Below are 27,326 nucleotides of genomic sequence, written 5' to 3'. Positions count from 1 at the left end.
TAAATCATTTCCTTTGTCTCTAAGATGGGTTATTAAAATAAAGTGTTACCACATTAGTTTTCAGGGAGTTTAGATGAATAAAGACAGAACAGTCAAACCCTCAGCTCTAATATTTTCAAGGTGTTGCACATAATCAAGTTACCATAGAAACCAACACAGCGCATATCAACAGGGTTTTCTCAGTAAGCTCCAAAACGCGTGAGTGATAAAAGTGTTAATATGACAACAGCTCCCCTTTAACAGGTGGATGTGTTATTCAATTTGTTCACCAAAGAGCACTGGGTAAACTGGAAAAGTTGAATTGTAAAATCATTTCTGAAAAGAACCAATTGGTGTACATTTCTATAAATCATTTGTGATTTTGATAGTTTAATACCCGTTCAGGACTTTTACTTTAGTTTCATGTTCTAAAGCAAGTGGGACACATTTCCAGACCAAAGAGTGTTATTTTCCAATGTAAGAATGACTAACCTTTGGTCCAGGGGCTCCAGGCTCCCCTCGCTCCCCTCTTCCCGGAGGCCCTGCCTCCCCACGTTCACCCTGTCATAAATTGTACAATATGTAAATGGCAACCCGCAGGTTAGTCCCTGTGGATTAATTGATGAGTTAAATAAAATCAATAAAGCAGAGAGTTACCACTTATTTAACATGTGCCCAGGACTGTATCAATATCTTAACATGCATTATCTTATTTAATAATCAAAACACCTATGCAAAGTTAGTATCTTCACCTCCATTTTACAGATAAGGAAATGGTTTGGTAAATGCCTGTCAGATACTTATGTTGGTAAATAGACTTTAAAGGAAATTGATAAGGGCATCGTTAAGTCAGAAATGAACATACATTTTCACTCCATAGCTACTTTTTAAGCACTACTGAGAAGAAGCGTGGCAAAGTGGTTTTGTAATCTGACTTCCTGGGTTTTAATCCTGGCTCTGCTATTTACCAGGTCTGTGTTTGGGAAAGTTAGTTAAGTTTTGTAAGCCTTAGTTTCCTCTGTAAAATGGGGAAAATTATTGTACTGATCTCATAATTTACGAACATAAAGCGCTTAGAGTGGTGAAAGGCACACAGATGTTGCATAGTTTTGCAATATACATAGCTCTGCTACACAGGGCTGTACTCAAGAAGCTAGTGATTCAGTTAGATAAGATTCACATGAACAAAATACTTAAGAATTAAGGAACAATATAACGCTGTATGTGAGAAAGAAGCAACCCTACAGGGTTCCTAATTGTCCAGATTGGCTCTACGGAGTAAGACAAATCTTCAATTTTTGAATAAATCTTTCTATACGCAAACCTCTGATCATTTCTTAAGATGAATTCCTAGTTGGGGAATTGCTGGGACAAAAAGTATGAGCATGTTAAAAGCTTGCCAAATTGCCTCCAAGAAGATGGTGACATTTTACCTCGAAACACAGAGTAGAGAGTGTCTGGCTTCTCCCATCACTGGTAGAATTACAATAATCAAACCATTGTGGGATTCAGGCTGACAGAGGCATGTTTATGGAAGAGAGAGGCACTCTCCTCACTGAAGGATGGATTCATTTTGGAGGAGGAGAAGTTAAGATTGGATCCATGGTGGGTGATGTAGGACTTTATCCTTATCTCTATCATGAAGACTCTGGCAAGCCTTGGTGGTTTTGTAGGGGAGGTGGGATAGATTAGGGCAAGAGTTAAGACAAACAGGAGGAAAGATGGTAGGGAATTCAGTAGGTTTCTAGGCATGAACTGAGGAGGGTATGAATATGGAGAGGTTGGGAGAAAGGCAAGGGACTTGCCCAGATGAAGGAGACTGAAAAAAGGGACCAGAGTAAATTTTCCAGAGATTAGAGGCTGTTAGTATATAAAAATTCTATCTAAAAGAGAGTATAGTACTTGGTGCTTCTTTTAATATTTTACTTTAAAAATTACAGAAAAATTCTAAAATAGCAGCTATAAACATATTTTAGGGAAAACCAAAAACCTTTAAAAATTATTTATCTGTAAAATACCACAGGGGTGAAATCTATATATATTTACATAGAATCACTTTTTATTACAAAGCCTTTGATCAGTTTGTTATCACTCTCTAAAATTATTTATCTACTCGTTTACTTTTTTCTCTCCCTCACCAGTCCCTCACACTTACTGGAGCAGAAGCTTCAGGAAAAGTAGAGACTCTTTGTTGCATTTACTCCCCATTCTCAAATACTAGAAAATACATGGATATATATTAGCCCATTGCTGTCAAGTCGATTCTAACTCATAGCGACCTTACATGACAGAATAGAGCTGCCCCATAGGGTTTCCAAGGAGCGCCCAGTGGATTTGAACTGCTGACCTTTTGGTTAGCAGCCGTAGCTCTTGACCACTACACCACCAGGGTTTCCTAGATATATACATGTATGTGTATTATACATAGCCAAAAATATATACATATATATATTTTTCTGAATAAACTCGTCATTCAAAATATTTTAAAAACATTTTGACTAAAGCCGCATTTCTTTAGACTGTTCTAGGTCTACTGGAGTAGTATTTGTTTTAAAAGTATTTGGTCTGTAAAATTATGTGTGGGGGAGTTCTTCATAAACAGTAATTCATATTGATGTTACAGATTTTTTGAAACTGCTGAATAGTTTAAAATCATTCAAATAATATATTTAGGGATGAATTCTACTCTCTACTTCTGTGTTCTATTTTTGCTTGTCTAGCAAACAAGATGCCATCGATGCTTACAAATCTTGTTCACACATGGTTCTCTTTGACACTGACCAGGGTCCCTTTCTGTACATTGTGCTCATTGTGAGGCTGCCTTCTTTCTCTTACCTGGTTCTACGGCTGCATGCCCGAGTAAATACAACAGTTCTTGTATTAACAGGGAATGCTCATCATTTGGAGCCCTAGTGGCTTAGTGGTTAAGAGAGGAGCTACTAATCAAAAGGTTGCGAGTTCAAATCCACCAGCTGCTCCTTGGAAACTCTATGGGGTAGTTCTACTCTGTCTTATAGGGTCGCTATAAGTTGGAATCAACTCGACAGCAACGAGTCTGGTTTTGGTTTTGGCTCATCATTTTCTCTTTCCCTCTCTGCTTTCATTTGAGAAAGCACAGTTCTTGTGTGAATCTCTTCAGGCAAGCACTCCTCATTTTTTTGTTAATAAGTCTGACAACTCATTATGTGAAAAAGAAATTGGTTAAAAAAACAGCAATTTTGCATAATTCAACCAAGTTTCAGTCCCCCTGAGGCCACACATAGTTTCCATTTACTAGGACTGGAGTTACTTTCACTCAACCAGTGGAAACGAAGACCCCTCTGTTAGAACAGACCGTGCACATATTTCTCTGGCTCTTGGAAAGCATCCCTGCCTGCCTCAATGTGTACTGCATTCTGGTGAATGCAGTACACATTGAGGCAAAGACTGCTATGGTTTAAAAAGGAAAGAATGTGGTTTGATCTCATTTTGCCCCTTCTTTGATTTATGAGTCTGTCATGAGTAAAGCTCCATCATCTGAGCCGTACCTTTTCATGTCATACTGGGTAGACAAAAAGAGAGTGTGGGCCTGACTGCATCACGGCAACATAGTTTTTTTTTACTTGGTGGCATAGAGATTGTGCTTTTAGAGCCCTCTCTAGAGTTTCCAAGTAGAGGATCCCGAGATGGCTTTCATTACAGAATCTTTCTGCAGATGTTATTCAGGGCGGATCCTTTTGGAATGAAGCACTTGGGAATCTATATGACGTCAGTATTTGCCTTTGAAATCTAGGGAATGATGGGGAATAGTAATAATGCTTGATTTACCATTATATCCTAAAATCGGTGATGAGGAGCAGGAGTTAATGAGTTCTATCTTCCTCTTCAGAATTCCCCCACTTTTCCACGTGGACAGGAGGCTAAGAACATCGTATCAGTTTAAGGGCAACTTGGGGCACAACTGAACAGCTAATATATTCTACCATTCTGACATCCTGACTAAGGCTTTCTGGAATTAACTTCCCAGGACTCTACGTGACACAGCATTCCTACTTAGAAGTGTTAGTAATTGGAGGAATGGGTGCCTTAGTTCTCTATTAGCAAAAATATCTAGTCATCCAAATCATAAGGTTGCCTCACATTTCTTTAAACAGAATGGACTAAAAACTACATGAAGAAAATTCAGAAAGAAAGAAAGGGGAAAAGACTTTACTTACTTTTGTTCCTGGTAATCCTGGTAAGCCTGGTTCTCCTTGAGGACCAATGAAACCTGGTTCTCCCTTTTAAAAAGATGGATGCACAAGATCATTACACATTTGACAGCAAATAAGTTAAACTGACTTCTTCCCTCTACTGGGATTTTCCTCCCTCGAGCACGTACAGCTTTCTTACTGAGATCCAGCTATTGATTATATGATTAATCAGAATTAGCCTTGATCAGTAAAAATACTTTCAGCAAAGCTTTAGAGAAACTTAAGAAGGTAAATGTGACAAAGAAATCAGATAAATATCTTTAAAATTTCTTTTCTCATATATTGTCTGGTGCTTCTTACTGCTTACCCAATTAATATCCATTATGTTCTATGGATGTGGTGGTCAGCCTCAAAGATGGCCCCCAATGATCCCAGCCTCCTGGTGTTCATGTCCTTGTATAATCCCCTCCCCTTGAGCATGGGCTGGATTTAGTGACTCACTTCTAATGAATAGAACATAGCAGAAGTGGTGGGATGTCACTTCTGAGATTAAGTTATATAAAGACTCTGTTTTCCATTTTGGGGGCCCTCTCTTGGTCTCTCTTATTTGGCTTCCTTGCTCTGAGGGAAGCCGGCTGCCAAGTTGTGAGCAGCTCTGTGGAGAAGCCCATGTGGTGAAGAGCTGATGTCTCCAGTCAACAACCAGCGAAGACACAGGTCTGCAAAAGCCACGTAAGTGAGCTTGGAAGCAGATACCCACCCTAGTAGTCTTCAGATGAGACCACTGCCGTGGCTGACAGCTTGACTGCAACCTCATGGGAGACCTTGAGCCAGAGGCACCCAGTTGAGCCATGCTCCAATTCCTTCCCCTCATAAACTAATAGATAATTAATGCTTATTGTTTTAGGCCACTACATTTTGGGGTAATATGCTAGGCAGCAACAGATAGCTAATACAGTGAATGTAATTAGGGAACAGATTCAGGAATTTCAACTCTGAAAAGAACAAAATCTCTCCTTGCCATACACCCTAAACCTCTGCTTTGCTCCCGAGAGGAAACCAGTGCTCATATATTCCTGAACATCCACAAAGTTTTTTCGTTGTTGTTTATATTTTAAGTATAAGAACTCAAATGTAAGAGTCTAGCTACCTGAAATGTATAACAAAATTTCAAAACAAAAAACCTAATGGTTCTGTTTCCACATTTCCTATCCTCAACCCTCTGGATTATTTATTTTGGGGACAGTCGTTACTGTTGTTTGATACATCAAATTTTTCCTAAGGCAGTGATTTTCAGCCCGTTATGATACTTGGAGGTGGCTAGGAAGATACAGGATGGATGCTTTACAAAAAGTGTCTAAATGTCATCAAATATCTTTCAAGCAAGTGAATTGAAAAATATGTATATAAAACCTTGGGCATGAGGTATGGAATAAAGGATGTCACCACCACAAAAAAAGACATTACTCATTAATTTGTATACCACATCGATAAACAGCTCAAACAGATCTTTCGAACTGATGCTCATGGCACTGATTTAAGAAAAAAAGGGGGGAAGAGGGATTAAGGTTTTAGGTTTATTTGCTTGTAAAATTTCTGTAACTCTATGGTTCCTCTCCCCACATATAACCTCACACATCACAGAGAGGAGAATCTGAACAAACAATTTTGGGTGGTTCTCTTAATGGCCTAAAATAAAAATGGGAGCTATATTCAGAGAAATCAATAATAAACCATTTTTACTTCTAGTAAAACTGTTTAAATTATTATTTCATAAACAAAAAAAAGAAGGAATAAATTTAAATATTTCTACCTATAAAATGAAATATACAAATACATAAATATTTCCCCCCCCAAGCTCAAAGAAACAACTGTATTAAAGTCAATGCATATTATTAGTAATGACTTACTGTCATGAAAATATAATGCAAGTTAATAGGTTGAAAGTTTATAGGTAGACAAGACCTCTCGTATATCTTCAAGTAGAAACAAAATGATCTGACTGTTCAGCCAAGCAAATAGAAGCATACTAATAAAAGAGTAGAAAAGAGACTAAATGTTGCAAAAAATATATTCCTTATGCAGGTTAGTGTTTAGTTTATAAAAACAAAATGAAGCATGCAGTTTCATAACTTACAAATAAATAAGACAGCGATTTCAGTGGTTAGACAAAAGTGTTTTTTCCTTTCTTTTCTTTTATTATTATTTTTTAAAATAGAACCTAGCTTAAACTGTTCTTCGTAAGTGAACAGAAAGTCTCTTTAAATAGAATGCTTAGGGGAACAATTTTTATTTCAAGATATAAGGCTGGCAGTTTGCAGTTTGTAATAATTTCAGCACTCCTGACTGTGTTAAAGGTTTTGAGTGTGATTAGTTATACCTTATCAAGCCCTTCTAACAAAGCACCTACCATATCTGTACACACTGAGAAATCTTGTATTTCAATTTATTTGAGGGGAAATAGCACATTTAACTATAAGATCACATTTTTATGTTTATTTGCTTTTGGAGCTCTCAATCACTTTAGAGGCATTATCTCCATCCTCTTTATATCTTGGCAGAAATTCTCTCCCCCTCCCCCGCAAAAAAAAACCTTATTGCTGTCGAGTCAGTGTGACTCATGGCGGCCCCATGTGTTACAAGGTTGAACTGAGATCCATAGGGTTTTCTTGCTGTGATGTTTATGTAAGCAGATTGCCAGGCTTTTCTTTTGCAGAGCCTCTGGATGGGTCTGAATTGCCAACCTTTCTGTTAGTAGCTGAGTGAAATGTTTGTACCACTCAGGGATCTTCTTGACAGAATAGGGAGGGGATAATGATTATGAGGCCATTAAATTTACACTGTCCGAAGTCCTCCAGTAAGTCCACTGCAAAAGAGGGTAGGACACTAGTCCTCAGTCTCTTCCCTTCTGCCTTGAAAGACAATTTGCTATGCACTGAATTACTTAATATGGGCCTTCTAGCCATCGTCTTTGAAACTCCCACCAAATGACTGGGTAGGACTATGGAAATGAGGTACTTGTGTCCCAATAAGGGGGTTGGATAGCTTGCTAATAATGTAAATAAGCTCCCTGGCAAGCTTGTGGGGGTGGACCATGCAAATAAGGTGTATGGAACCCCAGTGAGGAGATTGGTCAATTTTGCTATCCCACTAGGCTTAAAGGGAGGCATGGGGGGTTGGGACGGAGGAGACAGAGCGTGAGAGAGAGGAGCTGTAACTCAGAAGACAGCAGGAGACGGTGGCGGCACAGCAGTAGTAAGAGTGATAGCAGCGTGAGACAGCAGGAAGCAGGACACCAGCACAAGACGGCTGTGGCACGGCTTGCCAACCCACGGAGCTAAATGTTGTAACATTTGCCCAGGAAGGCCCCCAGCAGGACGCAGCAGCAGAGGGTGAGAGCAGCTGTCCTGATCAAGAAACTGCACCCTGAGTTGTTCCCATTACCTCCAAGATGATCCCGATTCCAATTTGTACCCCGTTACTTCTGTAATTAACCACTTAACTGTAAGTATGATTTGTGAGCTCTGTGAGGTGTTGTAATGAATTACAGAACCCAAAAACGGGAGGGAGAATACTGAGGGGAGATGGAGTAGTTGATGTTAGAGATGATGGAGCGGTACAGCACTTTGGAAAAGTTGGACATTTGGGACATCTTTAACCTCCGCCTCATAGGAACCAGCTTTGTGCTGATCCTTATAAAAGAAATTAATCATTTACAATTGTTGGAGTAAATAAGCCATGAACATGTCTATTCATGGTCTTGAGCCAGTTGAGCTGTTTCTTATCCTCCTGAGTTTATTCCAGAGGTTCCAAAAGTGTGCTCTGGGGACCCCTGAAGATTTCTGAGACCATTTCAGGAGTACTCTAGGTCAAACTATCTGCACAAAAATACAAAGACAAAATTTTCCTTATTTACTTTCATTCTCTCATGACTGCAGAGTGTAAGTTCATTGATACAGTTTCAGATTCCAGATATACCTAAATTTCAAGAAAGTACCATTTGTGGAGTTTTGTGTCATATCAAACAAGAGTATCCACGATTATATGAAAAAGCTATTTTAAAAAACCCCTTCTTTGTCCAGCTATAGGATTCATGGGTGGTACAAACAATTAAAGCACTTGGCTGTTAACCAAAAGGTTGGAGGTTCAAGTCCACCCAGAGGCACCTCGGAAGAGAGTCCTGGTGATCTACTTCCAAAAAATCAGCAATTGAAAACTGTACAGAGCATAGTTCTAATCTGACACACATGGGGTCTCCATGAGTCAGAATCAACTTGACAGCAACATATCTATAAGAGGTTGGATTTTTGTCATGTACTTCAACCAAAACAAACAAAAACTTGCAATAGATTGAATGCAGAAGTAGATATGAGAATCCAGCTGCCCTGTATTAAGTCAAACATGAAAGAGATTTGCAAAAAAATTACAGCAATGCCACTCTACCTGCTAAGCTTTGTTTTGGAAAATTGAGTTATTTTTCATAAAGCATGTTATTTATGTTAACATGCAATGGTTTTTTTTTTTTTAAATTCCTAGTTTTAATTTTTAATATAGTAACTATCAATAGATGTAACTCATATAAACAAAAGCTTTCTTTTGGTCCTCAATAATTGTTAAGAATATAATGGGGTTCTGAGACCAAAATCTTCGAGAACCGCTGCTGTGTACAAAGGTACAGAATTGAGTTAAAGGCTGGTTTTGCAAGCTGGAGTCCTGAAGTGTCAAGTAATGGGAGATCCTGCTTATTTATGCGGTAGGTTAGTCAAGACTTATTATAAGATAATGCAAGCAAAGCACTTAGTGCTATCCCTAGCATAAGGTAAGTGTTCAATAAATATTATTGTCCTCATTGTATAGGTCCAAGTTATGCTAGCTTCATTATTAGTAGTAGTAGTAATATTTCTGCCTCTCTGCAATCTGTAGTTATATGCCATCGAGTTGATTCTGCCTCATAGCCACCCTATAAGACAAGAGTAGAACTGCTCTATAAGGTTTCCAAGACTATATTCATGGAAAGTAGATTGCTACATCTTTCTCCCACAGTGCCGCTGGGTGGGTTCAAACAGCTGATCTTGCACCAGGACTCCTTTCCTCTGCAATCTAACTGGTGATATACAGGGTGCCTCCTTGTCACCTTGCCATCTCCACTGGGTTATATGCAATCCCTCTTCAACCTCTTTCAAGAATTAATCCTGAATTTTCTCATGTGACTATATCATCATTTTATGAGACAATATCCGTCTGCTAGGACATTAAGTACTGCAAAACCAAAAGAGGTTTAAAACATATGAGGACTGTGTTTGGCAGAAAAGTGACAGGTTTGCCAAGAACGATTTTGCTTCCTTTAAGGAAAGAAGAAAATAGTCATTGAATTTCCTATAAATGAGTATAATCCTTAAAAAAAAAAATTCTGGCCTCTTTGACAAGGACTGATGTACAGCTTAAAGGTTCTAAAGATTCTAAAGTTTCCTGAAATGTCTAGGAGAAAGGCAATAGCAGCTTGATGTTATATAAATACTTAATGGGATAAAAAAATAAGGAATGACTATGCTACTGTAGTCACAATTCTTATTAATCAAAACGGAGAAAAGAGACTGGATCAGAGAAAGATTGGGATAAACAGCTGAAAAGATGATTCAAAGACAAAAGACCTTCGGGGAATCATCTTTGGGGTAAATCAGGCTACACAAAAATGAGGTTACATAAGTTACCAGGGCAAGGAACAGGAGAAACCATTATTTGTATTAGGCTATCAACTGTTTTACATGTATAATCTCATTTATTTAATGGAAATAGGAGAATGCTAAACTGAAAATTATTCACACATTTGGTAAAGTGAGGGAGAGACGCAATAGAGGAAACAGGAACTATAATGGGATTAAGTGTTCACGTTGCTTTTAATGATGGAAAACATAAACCCAGAGAGTTCTTTTTTTTTCTTCTTCTTCTTTTTACTAGGGCAATTACTTGAGCTAGAAAATCCAAATGACAATTATAATGAGTCATTTTAGGAATAGCATGAGGCAGGGAATAACATAAAGCAGAAAGTCTTATAAAAGGGCAGGTGCTAGTTATCATAATCAGGCAAAGCAGATTTAAACAGGCGGACAGTAAGTAAAATTGCTCTACCACTGAAACCCAGTGCCGTCGAGTTGATTCCAACTCATAGCAACCCTATAGGACAGAGTAGAACTGCCTCGTAGAGTTTCCAAGGAGCGCCTGGTGGATTAGAACAGCCAACGAAGGGAAAACAATAAAATATGGCATGCTCTGAAACAACACTAATCTTTTAAGTTTATTACCTGTTAATACTTAAAAAAAAAAATTACAAAAAATGTCTAAGAAAAATAGGGGAAAGGTAGAGCCTTTAACATCTGGTTTGTTATGTACACCAGGGCACCAAGGAGTAATTTATGAATATGTCAGGAAGAGCACTAATCATTTCAGAGAGAAGGGCCAAACCAAAATCAAATCCACTGCCACTGAGTCCATTCTGACTCACAGTGACACTATAGGACAGAGCAGAACTGTCCCATAGGGTTTCTAGGGCTATAATCTTTATGGAAGCTGCCATATCTTTCTCCCTCGGAGTGGCTGATGGGTTTGATCCACCAACCTTCTGGTTAGCAGTCGAGCACTTAACCACTGTGCCATCAGGGTTGTTTGGGAAAAGGGCAGGGAGGAGTAAAAGCCAGGCATGGGTGGAGGAGGTCATTTTGGGGGATAATGGGAAGTAGGGGGCTGAGGAGAGTGGCGCACGAGCAGGGTATTGGTCAAACCAACCCAGTGTATTGGTAGTGCATAAAAAAAATAAACCAAAACCAAACCTGTTGCCATCGAGTCGATTCCGACTCACAGCAACCCAAGAGGACAGATTAGAACTGCCCCATACAGTTTCCAAGGAGCATATGGTGGATTTGAACTGCCAACATTTTGGTTAGCAGCCGTAGCACTACCGCTACGCCACTAGGGTTTCGGGGCAGTGCATAGGACAGGGAAAAGAGAGAATTTTAAGGAGCATTCTGGTAATTATGCACTCAAAAAATAGAAGTCAAAGACTTGAATTACTGTGATCCACTTCAGGCTGGGAGCCCTGGTGGCATAGTGATTAAGAGCTCCACTGCTAGCCACAAAGCTTGGCAGTTCGAATCCACCAACCACTCCCTGGAAACCATATGAGGCAGTTCTGCTCAGCCCTATAGGGTTGCTATGAGTTGGTTGAGAGTCTGTTCCTTTTATAGTAACATATCACTGAGATCTGGGTCATGGCTGTGTAAGAATTACTATCGTATGCATCAACTTTCTGGGTAGAGTGTGAGGGAGAGTAGGGGTAAGATGAAGTGGTGATTTTAATTAAAAGCAAAGATAATTTTAATTAGACCTTATTTTATATACATACATATATAAAATCAAGTGCAAATGTGTGTGTATATATACGTATAATATATATGTATACATATACGTTTTTCTTCAATCCTTTTGATTTATCACCTGGGCAATTAATTATCTAACCCAAAAATCCAAATCAAAAATTTCACTAAGCCATTTTAGGAATAAATAAATAGGGTACAGATTCTTTGAAAAGGGCAGGTACTGGCAGCTATTGTAGTCAAAAGGAAATAGGCTTTGAAACATACAAACTCTAGGTAAGATAATGTTGCTGCTGAAGTAAAAACAAAATATAGGCTTTTCTTCTGCAAAAGTCACTAATCTTTTAGTTTTCTGATTTGTTAATTAACTTTTTTTCTCATTTTTAAGTGACAAGAAAATTCATTAAAATTTTGAATTTAATGTACTATACAGCTACAGTAGTCAAAACAGTCTGGTACTGCTACAAAGACAGACATACTGACCAAAGGAACAGAATTGAGAGCCCAGGTGTAAATCCATCCACCTATGGTCACCTGATCTTTGACAAGGGCCAAAAGTCCATCAGGTGGGGGAAAAGACAGCCTTTTTAACAAATAACCAGAAAAAGTGCTGGCAAAAACATGGTGCCCATCTGCAAAAAAATGAAACAGGACCCACACCTCACACCATATACAAATACTAATTCAAAATGGATCAAAGACCTAACTATAAAGCCAAAAACTGTGAAGTTCATAGAAGAAAAAATAGGGTCAGTGCTAGAGGCCCTAGTACACAGCATTAACAGGCTACAAACCACAACTAACAACACGCAAACTCTGGAAGATAAGCTAGATAACTGGGATCTTCTAAAAATGAAAACACTTATGCTCATCAAAAGACTTCACCAAAAGAGTAAAAAGAGAACCTACAGACTGGGGGAAAAAATTGGCTATTACGAATCAGGCAAAAGTCTAATCTCTAAAATCTACAAGAAAATCCAACACCTGTAAAACAAAAAGACAAATAGTCCAATCCAAAAATGGGGAAAGAAAATGAACAGCCACTTCACCAAAGAAGACATTCAAGCAGCCAACATACACATGAGGGAATGCTCTTGATCACTAGCCGTTAGAGAAATGCAAATCAAAACCACAATGAGATACCATCTCACTGTGACATTACTGGCACAAATCAAAAAACCAGGAAATAACAAATGTTGGAGAGGCTACACGGAGATTGGAACTCTTATGCACTGTTGGTGGAAATGCAAAATGATACACTGATTTTGGAAAATGATATGGCACTTCCTTAAAAAAAAATGGCACTTCCTTAGAAAGCTAGAAATAGAAATACCATATGATACAGCAATCCTACTGCTAGGAATATATCCTAGAGAAATAAGAGTTGTCACACGAATAGACATATGCACACTCATATTCATTGCAGCATTATTCACAATAGCAAAAAGATGGAAACTACCTAGATGCCCATCAACAGACGAATGGATAAACAAACTTCGGTACATACACACAATGGAATATTATGCAATGATAAAGAACAACAATGAATCTGTGAAGCATCTCATAACATGGATGAATCTGGAGGGCATTATGCTGAGTGAAATAAGTCAATCACAAAAGGACAAATATTGTATGAGATCACTACGGTAAAAACTCATGAAAAAGTTTACACACAAAAAGAAACAATCTTTGATGGTTATGGGGGGGATGGAAAAACACTAAATAGACAATAGATAAGTGGTAACTTCAGTGAAGGGTAAGACAGTACACAGTACTGGGGAATCCAGCACAACTTGTACAAGGCAAGGTCACGGAAGCTCCATAGACACAACCAAACTTTCTGAGGGACTGAATTGCTAGGCTTAGGGCTGTATGGACCATGGTCTCTGGAAACACCTAGTTCAACTGGCATAACATAGTTTATAAAGAATATGTTCTACAGTCTACTTTGGTGAGTAGCGTCTGGGGTCTTAAAAGCCTGTGAGCAGCCATCTGGGATCCTCCACTGGTCTTACCCCTTTGATAGCAAGGAAAAATGAAGAAAACTAAAGATACAAAGGGAAAGGTTAGTCCAAAGGACTAAGGGACCACAACTACCACGGCCTCCATCAGACTGAGTCCAGTACAGCTAGATGGTATCCGGCTACCACCAGTGACTGCTCTGACAGGGATCACAATAGAGGGTCTCAGACAGAGCTGGAGAAAAATGTAGAACAAAATTCTAACTCAAAAAGAAAGACCAGACTTGCTGGCCTGACAGAGACTGGAGAACCCTGAACACCCTTTCAGCTCAGTGATGAAGTCACTCCTGAGGTTCACTCTTTAGTCAAAGATTGGACAGGCCCATAAAACAAAACAAAGACTAAAGGGCACATCAGCCTAGGGGCAAGGACAAGAAGGCAGGAGGGAACAGGAAAGCTGGTAACAGGAACCCAAGGTTGAGAAGGCAGTGTTGACATGTCGTGGGGTTGTTAATCAATGTCACAAAATGATATGTGTACTGTTTAATAAGAAAGTTTGTTCTATAAACCTTCATCGAAAGTAGAATTGGAAACCCTGGTGGTGTAGTGTTTAAGAGCTACGGCTGCTAACCAAAGGGTCAGCAGTTCGAATCCACCAGGCACTCCTTGGAAACTCTATGGGGCAGCTCTCCTGTGTCCTATATGGTCGCTATGAGTCGGAATTGACCTGATGGCACTGGGTTTGATTTGGTTTAAAGTAGAATTAAAAAAAATTAATTTTGAATTTATGAGATCTTTTTGGAGTTAAAATAAGAAAAAGGTAGTAAAGTTTACAGCTTTGTATTAAATTCTAGAAAAATTATTACTGGAATCTGGGAAACCTCCACCAATCAGCACCCTGAGAGAGGCACCCAGAGCCTTCTTACTCAAGGCAAAGTACTGGGAACTGAGGGTTTGTTAGCAAGGCTGGATCTCAGGCTGCACTGGGCCCACTTAATTGGAATCTGCATTTTAACCAAATCTCTAGGTGATTCGTACGTACATTACATTTTGAGAAGCGCTGCTCTAGGTTCTTCTCAACCTGGCTGTATTGAAGGACCAGTTTTTTTGTTTTGTTTTAGTTTGCAATGAATGATGGACCAATACTTTTTGTAAAGTATAATAAAAGTGAAATGCTAGAAAAATGAAATTTATAAAACCAAAAAAAAAAAAAAAAACCCCGTTGCTGTTGAGTTCTACTCATAGCGACCCTATAGGACAGAATAGAACTGCCCCCCAGGGTTTCCAAGGAGCACCAGGTGGATTTGAGCTGCTGACCTTTTGGTTGGCAGCTGAACTCTTAACCACTATGCCACCAGGGTTTCCATAAGAACAAAGACACAAAATAAAAGCTCAATTTTTTTCAACAAATATAAAATTATACTGTGAAATTACTATATTTTCTAAAAATTTACACTCCAATTCTGTACTTATCTCATTGCAGACTTTGAGTAGCACTAAAGGATATACATTTGAGATTTTATATGACCTAAGTCTGTAGTTTTTCGTTTTTTTAACATTTTTGATAACTTTTTTTATTGTGATAAAAGTATATAACCCAACATTTGCCAATGTTAACATTTTTTACATGTACAATTCAGTGGCATTGATGGCATTAATGGTGATCCGTAACCACCACCTGTACCCATTGCCAAAGTTCCCATCACCATTAAAAGATACTCTGTAGTTAAGTTCTTAAAGGTCTGTAGTTCTTAAAGCATATTTGGGGCATCACAACTTTTTATACGCAAATAGTTACTTCAACTACAGTCAGTATGAGGATTTGAAAGATCGCTGGATGGAGCCTGGGGACAGATTTCAGTCCAGGTTCTGCCATGGTCTATTTCTAAGCCCTTGAAAAGTCACTCGGTCTCTCTGAGCCTCATGATTTTCATTTATCAAGTGAGTGGACAGGTTTAGATAACACCGAGGCTCCTTTAACATGCTTTGTCCAGTAGCATAACCAATAACTGAGTGATAACAGCAATCACCTATTTTTAGAATATCCTGGCACTCATACCTAGCATTCAAATGAACTTAACATTCTTGAAAGAAGTTACCGGTAAACTGCAGTCCTGAGCACTCCCTAATTAACATCGTCACTCCCAGCAATACACTGTCATCACTTCCTAGAGTGTTATGCTGAGTCTGAGCCTGGAACGTAAAAGGTAATACTAATAAAAGGAGACCTGCTTTCATTCCTAGCCATGTCCCTGATTCACTGAGTAACCCTGAGTAAAAGAAATGGAATACCTCAGTTTTCTCACCAGTATTTGTTTTTACTAAAAGGATAAAGCAGACCCTAGATGACAGCAGTAATTATTAAAATGTATTCTTATCAGTAATATTGAAAATAACAACTAGAAATAATTTTTATGAAGCCCACTGAGTTACTGAGAAATGAAATTAAGTAGTATTGGAAAAATCACTGAAAACTTCTCATTAGTGATTATGGTCTGGTTAGTACCTAACTAAAGGGTGGGAGGAAAGTAAAAAGAACGAAAAGAAGAAAGAGGAAGAGAAGGAGTAGATGGGGAAATGGAGTGAGGGGGGAACAGAAAGGGGGAGGGAGAGAGAGACGGAGGATCATAAAGGGTGGGAGGAAAGTAAAAAGAACGAAAAGAAGAAAGAGGAAGAGAAGGAGTAGATGGGGAAATGGAGTGAGGGGGGAACAGAAAGGGGCAGGGAGAGAGAGACGGAGGATCATATGAAGGTAATAATTTAATTACCATAGGGGTTAAATACAGTTTAAACTGTTATTTGTTATCATTTTGTTTTAATTACAGCCGCACAAGATTATTATGTTTTCACTGGTCCTGGAAATATTCAACTAGATCTATTCTTGGAACAAACATGAAGAAATTAAACAGTGTAATATTCAAAAATCAGGAAAGGTGTATGTCAGGATTGTAACATTTCATCATTCTTATTCAATCTATATGCTCAGCGAATAATCTGAGAAGCTGGACTACATGAAGAAGAGCACGCATCAGGATTGGAGGAAGACTCATTAACAACCTGCAATATGTAGATGACAACCTTGCTTGCTAAAAATGAAGAGGACCTGAAGCACTTACTGATGAAGATTAAAGACAACAGATCAGTATGGATTACACCTCAAAATAAAGAAAACAAAAATCCTCACGACTGGACCAATAAGCATCATGATAAACGGAAAATACTGAAGTTGTCAAAGATTTCATTTTACTTGGATCCACAAACAACACCCATGGAAGCAGCAGTCGAATCAAAAAGACATATTGCATATAACAAATCTGCTGCAAAAGGCCTCTTGAAAAGTGTTAAAAAGCATAGATGTCACTTTGAGGACTAAGGTGCACCTGATCCAAGCCATGGTATTTTTCAATCACCTCATATGCTTGTGAAACCTGGACAGTAAATAAGGAAGCCTAAAGAAGAACTGATGCCTTTGAATTTTGGTGTTGGCAAAGGGTATTGAATATACCATGGACTGGCAGAAGAATGAACAAGTCTGTCTCAGAAGAAGTACCGCCAGAATGCTTACTAGAAGCAAGAATGGCGAGACTTCGTCTCACGTACTTTGGACTTGTTAGGTGGAACCAGTCCCTAGAGAAGGAAATCATGCTTGGTAAAGCAGAGGATCAGTGAAAAAGAGAAAGACCCGCAATGGATGGATTACACAGTGGCTGCAACAATGGGCTTAAACATAGCAACAATTGTGAGGATGGTGCAGGGCCTGGCAGTGTTTTGTTCAGTTGTACCTAGGGTCACTATGAGTCTGAACCGACTCGACAGCACCTAACAACAACAATATCTAACTCATAAAATAAGTACAGAGCTATGATTTAACTAAAGCCTTGGAAAAATTTATACACAACACTATTTTTAAGAACCCTTTATGTAATCCAAAAATTTAACTGCTAAAACATAATTAAAATCTGGCATCATATTCTGCTATCCAAGCCACATGCTAACCAGTGATTAAATGGTTTTCAGAGAATTAGAAATCTCATCTCTGTTGGTGCTATTGTAATATGGGATTAAAACAACATCAAATTCCAAAATGAAGAAAAATTTGGTCTAATTTCTTGGTCTCGTTCTGGATATGGCATCTGATTTTTTCCTGAGTTGTTTTATGAATTTTATCCTTTGGTTATTCTCTACATTAATTACACAGCCAAGCTATCATCAATGAGCTCAAAAGCCAGGTCCCAATACTAAGACTGTAACATGTTCCCATGTGTTGAGCTGGTAGAAAGGATGAATTACAGACTAGCTATGGTTTTGGCAGCTAAACTAGGATTCATGCTGGGCAGAAGAAACGGTATTAATCCAAGATGAAGCACAATGTAAGCTTCGTAGTGAGCCACTGTGAACAGCAGCAACGGCAGCAAGCTGACCCATCTGAACAGGTTGCTCGTTTGAACAAAAGCTTCAGGCAGTCAGGACACATAAAGATGCAGAACCAGGTCTATGGAGATGAATGATTGCTGAAATCAGAGGTATACCTTCACGTGGCCAACGGTGAAAGGCCTGGTGGATCTCATATTAATCTTTCCAACCATAGCCAATCGTTTTGGCAGCTACAACTTCGACTTTGTAGTACTAAGCACAATGAATATAAGCCACAGTCACTCATAGCACTATAGGTGAATTATTGCCTTGTTTTTGCACCAACCTCAAACTTCGATTGTTGATTAGGGTAACAGCATTAGAGTTATTTCTCTCTCTCTCACCCTCAATATACATACATAGAATAGTCCCTGGGTGGTACACAGGTTAAACACTGGGTTGCTAACCAAAAGGTTGGTCCAAACCCACCCAGAGGCACCTTGGAAGAAAGGCCCGGCTAACTACTTCTGAAAAATTAGCCATTGAAAACCTTATGAGGCACAGTTCTACTCTGACACACATGGGGTTGCAATGAGTCAGAATCAACTCAATGGCAACTGGCTTTTGTTTGTTATACAAAGAATGAATGAGAACAGCTAGCTATAAGAAGTTGGGTTGTATTCACTTATCTATAGAGTATAACTATTGAAAGGGTTAGAAGATAAAGGAAGACATCCCAAAGGTAAGATTTTTGACTGAAGCATTTTTCCTCAATCATTCGCTATTAATTTTTAAAATTTAAATAGCCTAATGAGAGCTTAAATTCTAGGTCTTCTGGCTACAAACAAAAGAAAAACAAAAAACTATCACCTCTAACAACTGCAACAGCAACAAAGACTAGTCTTCTATGTTACAAAAAGATAAGGGAAAGCTGAGAAATTCCTTGAGAACACAACCTTTCTGAAGTCTAACAATGACCTCCAAACGTCTCATTAAGGCTTAGAATTCCATAAAAAGAACCTTGACTGATTTTCTCCAGACTCACATTTAATACATGGCAAGAAAGTATTCTAGATGATCTTACTTTATATTTAACATAGCCATTGGGACAGTTCACTTAACAGTATTTTGTCAAATGTACCTAAAGGATGTCCTTCATATCGATGAGAAGAGTCAGTAAATACAAAGATGAGATTGTCAGTTAGGGTAAGGAGGGGAGAGGCAGCTTCGGTCATTCAGAAATGGCTCACCAGGTTTTTTTCTACAGCTTTTCAGAACTTACCATCTGTTAAACAGAATGGTAGCCAGAAAATCCTGATTAGCTCTACCCACAGAAAAAATCTCTGGTTTTTCATTTATTACTATTTGTTTTATTTTTATAAGTCATTATCAATTAAAGAAGCAAAAAAATTATTTTTTTAACCTGTCTAAAATGCCCCCTAACGTATCAGCTTAAACCCATCATGTTTTCCATGATATTTATTACCCCCAAGCAGACCCAATTTTCATTGCCCAGAAAATAGTACAACAGGACTTTAAAAATATGTGCTGATTTGCGTGAGCGCTAAAAGCATCACCAATAATTTTGATTAATGTGTCTTGACACTGAATGCATTAGCCATACAATATTCTTTTTGCCTAAAGGCTAATTAGAATTCAAGTCAGCACGGTACCTGCTTTTGAGGATTACAGCAAGAACATCTGTTGTAATAGAAGCCTTCGGGCTGCCAGTTTTGGTAATGATTGATTTGTAAAATTATTGAGAGGAAAAAAGAATGAGAAAGTAGAGTCTGTCCCCAAAAATGTCTATTTCCCTTAAGGATCAAATTTGTGTAGAAGTTAAAACATCTTGGTAGCTATGTTAAAAATGAACTACAATAGCAGGTTTATTTAAAACCCAGGAAACATATCTTTCTAATTTTTGTTTTTTCCTTAACAGGATTACATCATGAAAGCACGTTCAGTGTATTTTTTGGCGGTTTCATTGTGGCTGGTCAAAATCTCTGATTTCTGGTTGCATGAATTTCCTAATTCGACTCTTAAATTACTCAACTGCTCAGACTTTGTATGAGCAAGGAATAATTATAAGTAACAATAACACAGGGTTATCCTTTAAACCAGTGTTTCTCTTTCTTTTTTCTTTCAGGAACTCAATACACATCCTACATTATTTCCAAAAATTTTCCTCTGCTATCTTCAATATGTGATTTGACATTTCTGAGGAACAAACAACATCTCTCGTGGATTTAGAAGAAGATCAGTTTCTATTAGATTACTGAGTAGTATACTTAATCCCAGGAATGCCAAAGTAAATGTTTCTACCACCTGTAAAAGTTAGTCTTTGTATGACTTAATGTCAGAGATAATTTCATATAATGAGACATAAAGGTTAGTTACTGTTTTATACCCTCCCAACCCTCAAATTCTTGATCTGAATGTCAAATTTTCAGTAACGAAGCCAGAATAAAAATATGAAGCTTTTAGGGAAGATATACTATAAAAATTGCTTTGCCATTGAAATTAAAAAAAAACAAACAAACTCGTTACCGTCGAGTCGACGGCATAGCAACCCTATAGGACAGAGTAGAACTGCCCCATTTTGTTTCCAAGGAGCGCCTGATGGATTTGAATTGCCATCCTTTTGGTTAGCAGCCATAGCACTTAACCACTACGCCACCAGGGTTTCATTGCCACTGAAATGATTTGTTCTTTTTGATTTGATGTCGCTTGTACTATACCTCCCTTGGCCCACAACTTTTTTTCTCATTTACTTTTTAAATATGATGAGATAAATCAGTAGTATATGTTCAAAGGAGAAAAGCAAGCACTGAAATTCCATATTCGTAACAATGTCTTAGTTAGGCAACATTGTGAGTAGGGCCGAGGAGAATTTTCATCATGACATATCATGACTTTCCTGTCAACAGTGCCAGGAAGGAGAACTTTGAGAGTGCTACATCTTATGCCCAGAACACTGTGTTCCTTCATCCTTTGTTCCTAGAATAAGTATGGGTAATAGAACAAGGGGAACAGTGTGATGTCATGTTTCAAGAGAAAGCAGGTTATCTTAGTGCTCTTAGAAGGAACATTCAACCATCCCTGCAAAGAAGTTTTCAGAATTTACATCCATTAACCCTGTAGAGTATAAATTACTTTATGATCTAGAGCTTAAAATTACTTACACAAGGCAAGACTATATAGAACAGGTATGTAACCAATGCTTCCGATATATCGAGCTGACCCAAGAGAAAGAAGTAACAATAGCTAAGGTTTATAAAGCACTTACTCTATGTTTGGCAATATTTTAAGAAATGCACATACATTAATTCATTTAATCCTTGCAAAACCTCTGAATTACGGTCATTGATTACTGCCATTTTATGACGAAACTAAAAGAAAGATTATATAATTTGCCCAAGGTCATACCACTTGTAAAAGGTAGAACCAGGATTTGCACCCAAGTGGTCTGACTCTAAGGTCAGGTCTTTTGATCACTGTCCCATATTGCTTAATTACTAGGGTAAGGTAGCCATAAGGAGCCCTGATGGTACAATGGTTATGCACTGAACTGTTAACCTAAAGGTCTGTGGTTTAGGTTAGGTTTAGCCACTCTGTGGGAGAAAAGTCCTGGCACTCTACTCCCATAAAGATTTAAGCCCTGGGAGCCATGGAGCAGTTTATACTCTTCTACAGGGTTGCTATGTGTTGGAATTGACTCGATGGCACACAACAAAAAACACCAAAAAAACCCAAACATATTGCCATCGAGTCAATTCCGACTCATAACGACCTATAGGACAGAGTAGAACTGCCCCATAGAGTTTCCAAGGAGCGCCTGGTCGATCTGAACTGCTGACTTTTTGGTTGGCGTCAGCAGCACTTAACCACTACACCACCAGGGTTTCCACACAACAAGGTAACCATAAAAACAGTAAGTAATGTATTTACATTTTTCAAAATAAGTGTGGAGAGAAAAATTTTTTAAATGGGAACTTAGAATCATATCCTTTTATGTGGTATCAGAAAAGCTAGTTACAATAAGTTTAACTTACTAAAAATACATTTGAAGACTTGTTTATAAAAATAATTTTCTGGGCTCAAAACATTTCAGAAGATCAATGCCTCCATGGTACATTATACATAATTTAATTTTCCCAGTTGAACATCTTGACACTATATGAACCATGAATGCATGAAATAAGAATTGCAAATGTCTTCCACATGGTGAGAAGGCTTTAGAATACATGTGCAGAAAGCTTAAAAGTAGTTTGAAATTAAGATATTCCTGTTCTTAGTGACTTTTATTATGTATGCCTTTGGTTTTTTTAAGGTATTAGTACTTTTCTCTGATGGTGCCCTGAGATGATAGATAGATGAGCCTGCTCTCTGTATTTAGTCACTTTACTCATTTCCTGAAAGCTTTGTGGAAGGCATTTGGATGCTCATTAAGTTTCCAACCATTCCCCGAGAGCAACAGGTGGTGAATCAAAGCTTCCCTGGTATGTCATGGCTAGTTTCCTCAACGTCTTGGATATAACGGATGGCATTTGCATGCTCTCTGTAGTAGCAGTAGATAAGAAGAGGATGAACAGCAACAGGCAGTATTTCCAAAGCATAAACAAACACACAAGTCTAGAAAGATTATGACTAATGTCCTTGCTAGCATACATTCTAAATCCATACGCAGTGGTTTCATCTTTTAAATGATCTTACTCATTTAAACCATGGTTGGCTACCTAACAGAGGCAAGGTAAATTAAAGGAATAAAAAACAATCCCCAGTTAATGAAGCCACGTCATAATCATAAAATTATAAACTTTTAACCCTACATTTACAATTATCCAGTGACTACTAATGACCTTGATGAATCCTCAAATTGTCACATTTTCAAAGCTACTGATGCTCAGCACCAACTACATCACTAGGAAATGATAGCTCTCGCACTCTGAACTAGAGACAGAAGACAAAGCTTGTTAAGTCAAAAATAGAATCTATGATCTAAATCAAATGCCGAATAATTTCCCAACAGTACTTGATAATTACGTCAAAAAGTATTTCTGGGAACAATGAAAGGGTTTTTGCCAATTGATAGCTCCTTCTCACTATGGTCACTAGTCAGGGTTAGAAAAACAAAAGAAAATATCAGAGCTACATGACCTTGACAAAGTGGTTCTGGCAATCTTCAATGACCCTTGGAGGAAAAGCATTTACTTGAGGTGGCAAATCACCAATACTCCTCCCATTTTGAAAATGTTCAGAACATTCAGGCTAAGTTCACAGATGACTAGCGAAAGGCCAAGGGCTCAGTTTTCACACTGAAGAACGTAAAACAGAGATAATGATAACAAATAGCAGTGGTTGAAACTGTATATTTTGTTTTACAGGGAAAAACCAATTCCTTCACGCTCACGTGCTCGCTCTCAACAAAGAAAGTGCCCATGCACAGGAGAAGGTACAACTGGATTTCACAGGCCTGAGGTTCCTGTCAGACCACAGGATAGCACACAGCCCTGCAAGGTACTCTGCCTGAGCCCTTCCGAATGCCCCTACTTTTAAACATCTACCCCCTTATTTATAGAGCTACCATATTCTTCTTAATTAATCTTCAACACTTCTTAATTTTATTTAAAATCAATTATTTCACAATCATTTGTAAAAAGTTATTTATTTATGTGTGGAAATTGTTAAGAAACTGCCATAAAGGAACTCTACAAAATGAAAATGTAAATAAAGCTATTGTTGGTAAATATCAAGTGGTAAGGTAATGATTTTGATTATTTAGTAAACTGTTGTCATAGAGTGGATTTTTCAATGAAGAAGCCAAAAATTAAGAATATATTAAAAGGACATATCTGACCTTCTATGGTATTAATTTGGAAACATCAAACCAAAAGCCAGAAATGAAATTTCTGAGTGCTAACCTGGAAGATGCAGCTTTTGTGTCTCATAATTACACTAAATATACTAATAAACTATATACATGATTGTATATGTATATGTAGGATGAAGCTTAATATTTTAACCTATTTACTCCAAAATCATATTACCTTAAGTAACTTATACTCTAAACACAACCTTCACAAAACAGTACACACAACCCTGAGGATGAAACTCAGAAATATTAAATTTAGAATGGTCTAAAACAAGATTGATTCAAAATTCTACGAGGTAAGGACAAATCTTCTTGCATCATGTCACTCTATCAAATAGTTCTAAAAATTACAATAAGAAGCTGATTTTAAAGGAGTAACTACAGCTAAGGTAATAGAACTTTAAGCCTTACCAGTGGTCATGTCAATTTTGAAAACTGTCTATTCTTAAGGCAATGGGTTTTATGGGTCTATTCTTAAAAACAAGTGTTTTCAAACTAAGCTTTAAGCAATTATTTCAAAAGGTACATAAAAAATTCACGGGGACAGTGTATGTTGGGTTAAAATATTTTAGTAACATGACTGGCAGTAAGAATTATTGCAGTGAGAACTATTGACAGGAAGTAGAAGCACAAAACATTTTAGGGGGATTATTACAATGAGTGAATCACAAAAACAGTTGCCTGATTTATGGGATGTTAAGATTCTAATTCTGATCAAAATCTGACAGGATCTTAAGAATAAAATCAAATGCGAAGTTAAAGAGAAATTCTAGACTTTACAGAATTCCTATGACTTCAAGAGAAGTGTCATTTACACCCTATTTAGGTAGCATAGTTGGTTAAGTAGCTGAGTATGTAGTCTGGATATCAGCAGGAAACTTTATGAGTACCCGTTCTTAACCTTTAATTAAAAAAAAAAAAAAGTAATTGGTTGAGAGGACTGAAGAATATTTAAAGAATAACATATTTCTATTTTTCAGTTTTTCCTATTTTCCTCCTATTTGGGTGATTCTCATAATCATAGTTCTATGAAGCCACAACTGTCAGTGTAGTATTTACCTTTATCCCCGGAAGTCCAGGAAGCCCAGGAAGCCCTGGTTCACCCTACATAGGAAAATCATATAGCATTATAGAACGATATTCACTCAATCACAACATCTGGAGAAAAACACGGCAAATGTTCCTAGTGGAATATACAGTACAGTTTCTACAACTTTGGTGAAATTATGCAGTTCAGTCAACTCTTGACCACTTTGTAGATTAGTCGGGTTTCTTCATCTTCCTGCTTAGTTCACTGCTTTTTAGCATCTTTACCAGAAGGCAAGAAAAAGGAGGAAAATGAGAAGGAATTCCTATGAGTATATATTATTACCCTTTTGGTAAAAGATTTGTTGGGGGAGGCTGAAGCTGTTTGCTGAAATGAGGGTTTGTGAGTGCATTTCAGTAATGCATCCTATGCCAGTACCCTCTCACCTCAGATAATCAAGAGTTGGCTGTATGAACAGATGGTCACATCAAAAGAATATACATTCAAATCTTGCTCACTTCAAAGTATAATAAGATTTCTTTTTCATTCCTGAAGAACGAGAAGATAAATGAATGGTTAAGAGTATCCTGCTTAGCAGCTTAGGGCTAATGGTACCATGCAGCTGTTCCTGAATACAGGTTTGAGATTAAGTGGTACATTTTGGGTGAGCACACTGGAGTCAAACTAAACCTTCTCATTTTCACAGACTTGTCCAAATTATTTTAAGCACAAAGTATAGTGACAAGAGGTTACATTGCTTGGAAAATCTCCTGGATTCCATTAAAGAAGCATAAAAGAATTGCAGGACAAAATGAATTTCACTCTGTATTGGACAGATGTGACTAGTATTTGTGGAAATAATATTTGAAGGCATAATGGCGACACTATTTCATGATGGGTCAATTAGTGGGTCAGCTATGTTAAAAGGATCACCAAACTAACAATAAAGATGGTAGAGGGAGGCATTTCTTTTAATGTAAATGCTTTAACAACGTTCATTTCAAGGAAAAATCTACTAAGAACAACCAGATAGTCCATATTTAATATGTATTACTTTCAAATTATGAAGAGCCATACTTTGTTTTGATGTAATCACAAAATTACTTTAGATACTGTTTGTTAAGCTGTATTGTTAGATATAGAAAGGACAGTGATTTCTTGACGGTTTTGGTCAAAGGTACTTCAGGAATGTAAAAGAAAAACTATTCAGTCTAAAACTATAGAAATGAAAGTTTCCATTGTAAACAATAAGACTAAGATGAGATTAAATCAGAGAAAGAAAGGATATATGTAACCATTCTGATTTTATTTGTCCTAATGCATGAGTACTAAGAACTGCTTTGTTATTCCATTCAAATACTTGTCCAAGTAGATTAAGTCTTACACAGACACGACATAACATTTTCGATTTTTGTTTTCCTTTCCCTTTCCCCCTTCACCCAATAAATTCAAGAGAATCTGCAGAAAGGTATTGTATTCGTATTTTACAAAAGACTTCCTTTTGCTTTAAAAAGGAACATAAGGCCTTTGAAAACATATTAATTTGAAGTAGAATATACAATCAATAAAAGTAAACATACTGATGACAAATCTACAGTTTTTGTATTGTTTTGAAAAATTTCTCAAAGCTCAGAACATCCTATTTGAAACATTTGTAGGAATATTTATAGGGAGTAACACTGTTTTCCAACCTGAGTCTTCACCACACCCTTCACTCCCATCAAATAAAAAGGATACTATGATTATTTTAAGGAAAGATTTTTATACACAGACTCACACACAGACACATGACCCATGTTTGCTAACAATGAGAAAGATGTATATTACAGACCATTTTATGATGTAGATTGAATACTTAGAGTGCACATTTAGTGGTTTCCTTCATTTTGTGTTTGTGTGTGTATCAGGTTATAAATATACTTTATAGTGAACATTTTAGGAATTCATATTTTATAGTTTTGGATTTTTGTAAAGTTTCCCTTTCCAAATTTAAGTTTAATTAGAATATTAGTTGACATAATGGAAGATTGTAAAATATTTACTCTCTCATATTTCCTTTTGTAGAGCATCTCTTAATATTTTCAGGAAGACATCTCTATACAAATTCTCCATCTTCATGGCATGAAGGCTTATATTCCAACTAAGAGACAGTTTTTTAGTTAACTTCTCCATTCTCACCTATTCCTGGGCTCAAGAGCTTCCCTGAGTGGAGTTCTTGGTCGTACACAGTCAGTAGGTCAGATATGGGTCATAATTTGAGGGAAGTCTTCATTGCAGGAGACCCTTGTCTGCCTTCAAAGTTAGGTCTCTGCTTTCACCCCATATTCCTGTTACTGTGGCCTTTTTCTACTAGAAATAGTTCAACTGTGAGAGTCCCCTTTGATGGGAGATCAAGTAATGTTACCCCTTTAAAATTAAGATACATATTTTAAAAATATGTGGGAGAAATTAAGAAGAATTATATAATGAAACCCAATGCCTATTGTATAAATTTACACACTCTACAGACACATACACACAATGACTCCCATATTAATCACATACTCTACTGTTGAGGCTATAAAAGAAAAAAAAAACTATAATGAAATCATT

General features: G+C 37.5%; 1 protein-coding gene across 1 annotated transcript in view; it reads right to left on the bottom strand.

The window, feature by feature from the left end:
* Positions 1-27,326, bottom strand: part of COL25A1 (collagen type XXV alpha 1 chain) — a 523,263-nt gene that overhangs the window by 42,740 nt on the left and 453,197 nt on the right. The window contains exons 18-20 of the mRNA XM_010590501.3: positions 24,767-24,811; positions 4,176-4,238; positions 472-540 (exon numbers count right to left, since the gene is read on the bottom strand). Coding sequence (XP_010588803.1) covers positions 472-540; positions 4,176-4,238; positions 24,767-24,811 — 177 coding nt within the window. The remainder of the gene's footprint in view (positions 1-471; positions 541-4,175; positions 4,239-24,766; positions 24,812-27,326) is intronic.

This window comes from Loxodonta africana, chromosome 5 (genome assembly GCF_030014295.1).
Source record: "Loxodonta africana isolate mLoxAfr1 chromosome 5, mLoxAfr1.hap2, whole genome shotgun sequence".
Lineage (NCBI taxonomy): Eukaryota > Metazoa > Chordata > Mammalia > Proboscidea > Elephantidae > Loxodonta > Loxodonta africana.
This window is presented reverse-complemented; position numbering and strand designations above follow the sequence as displayed.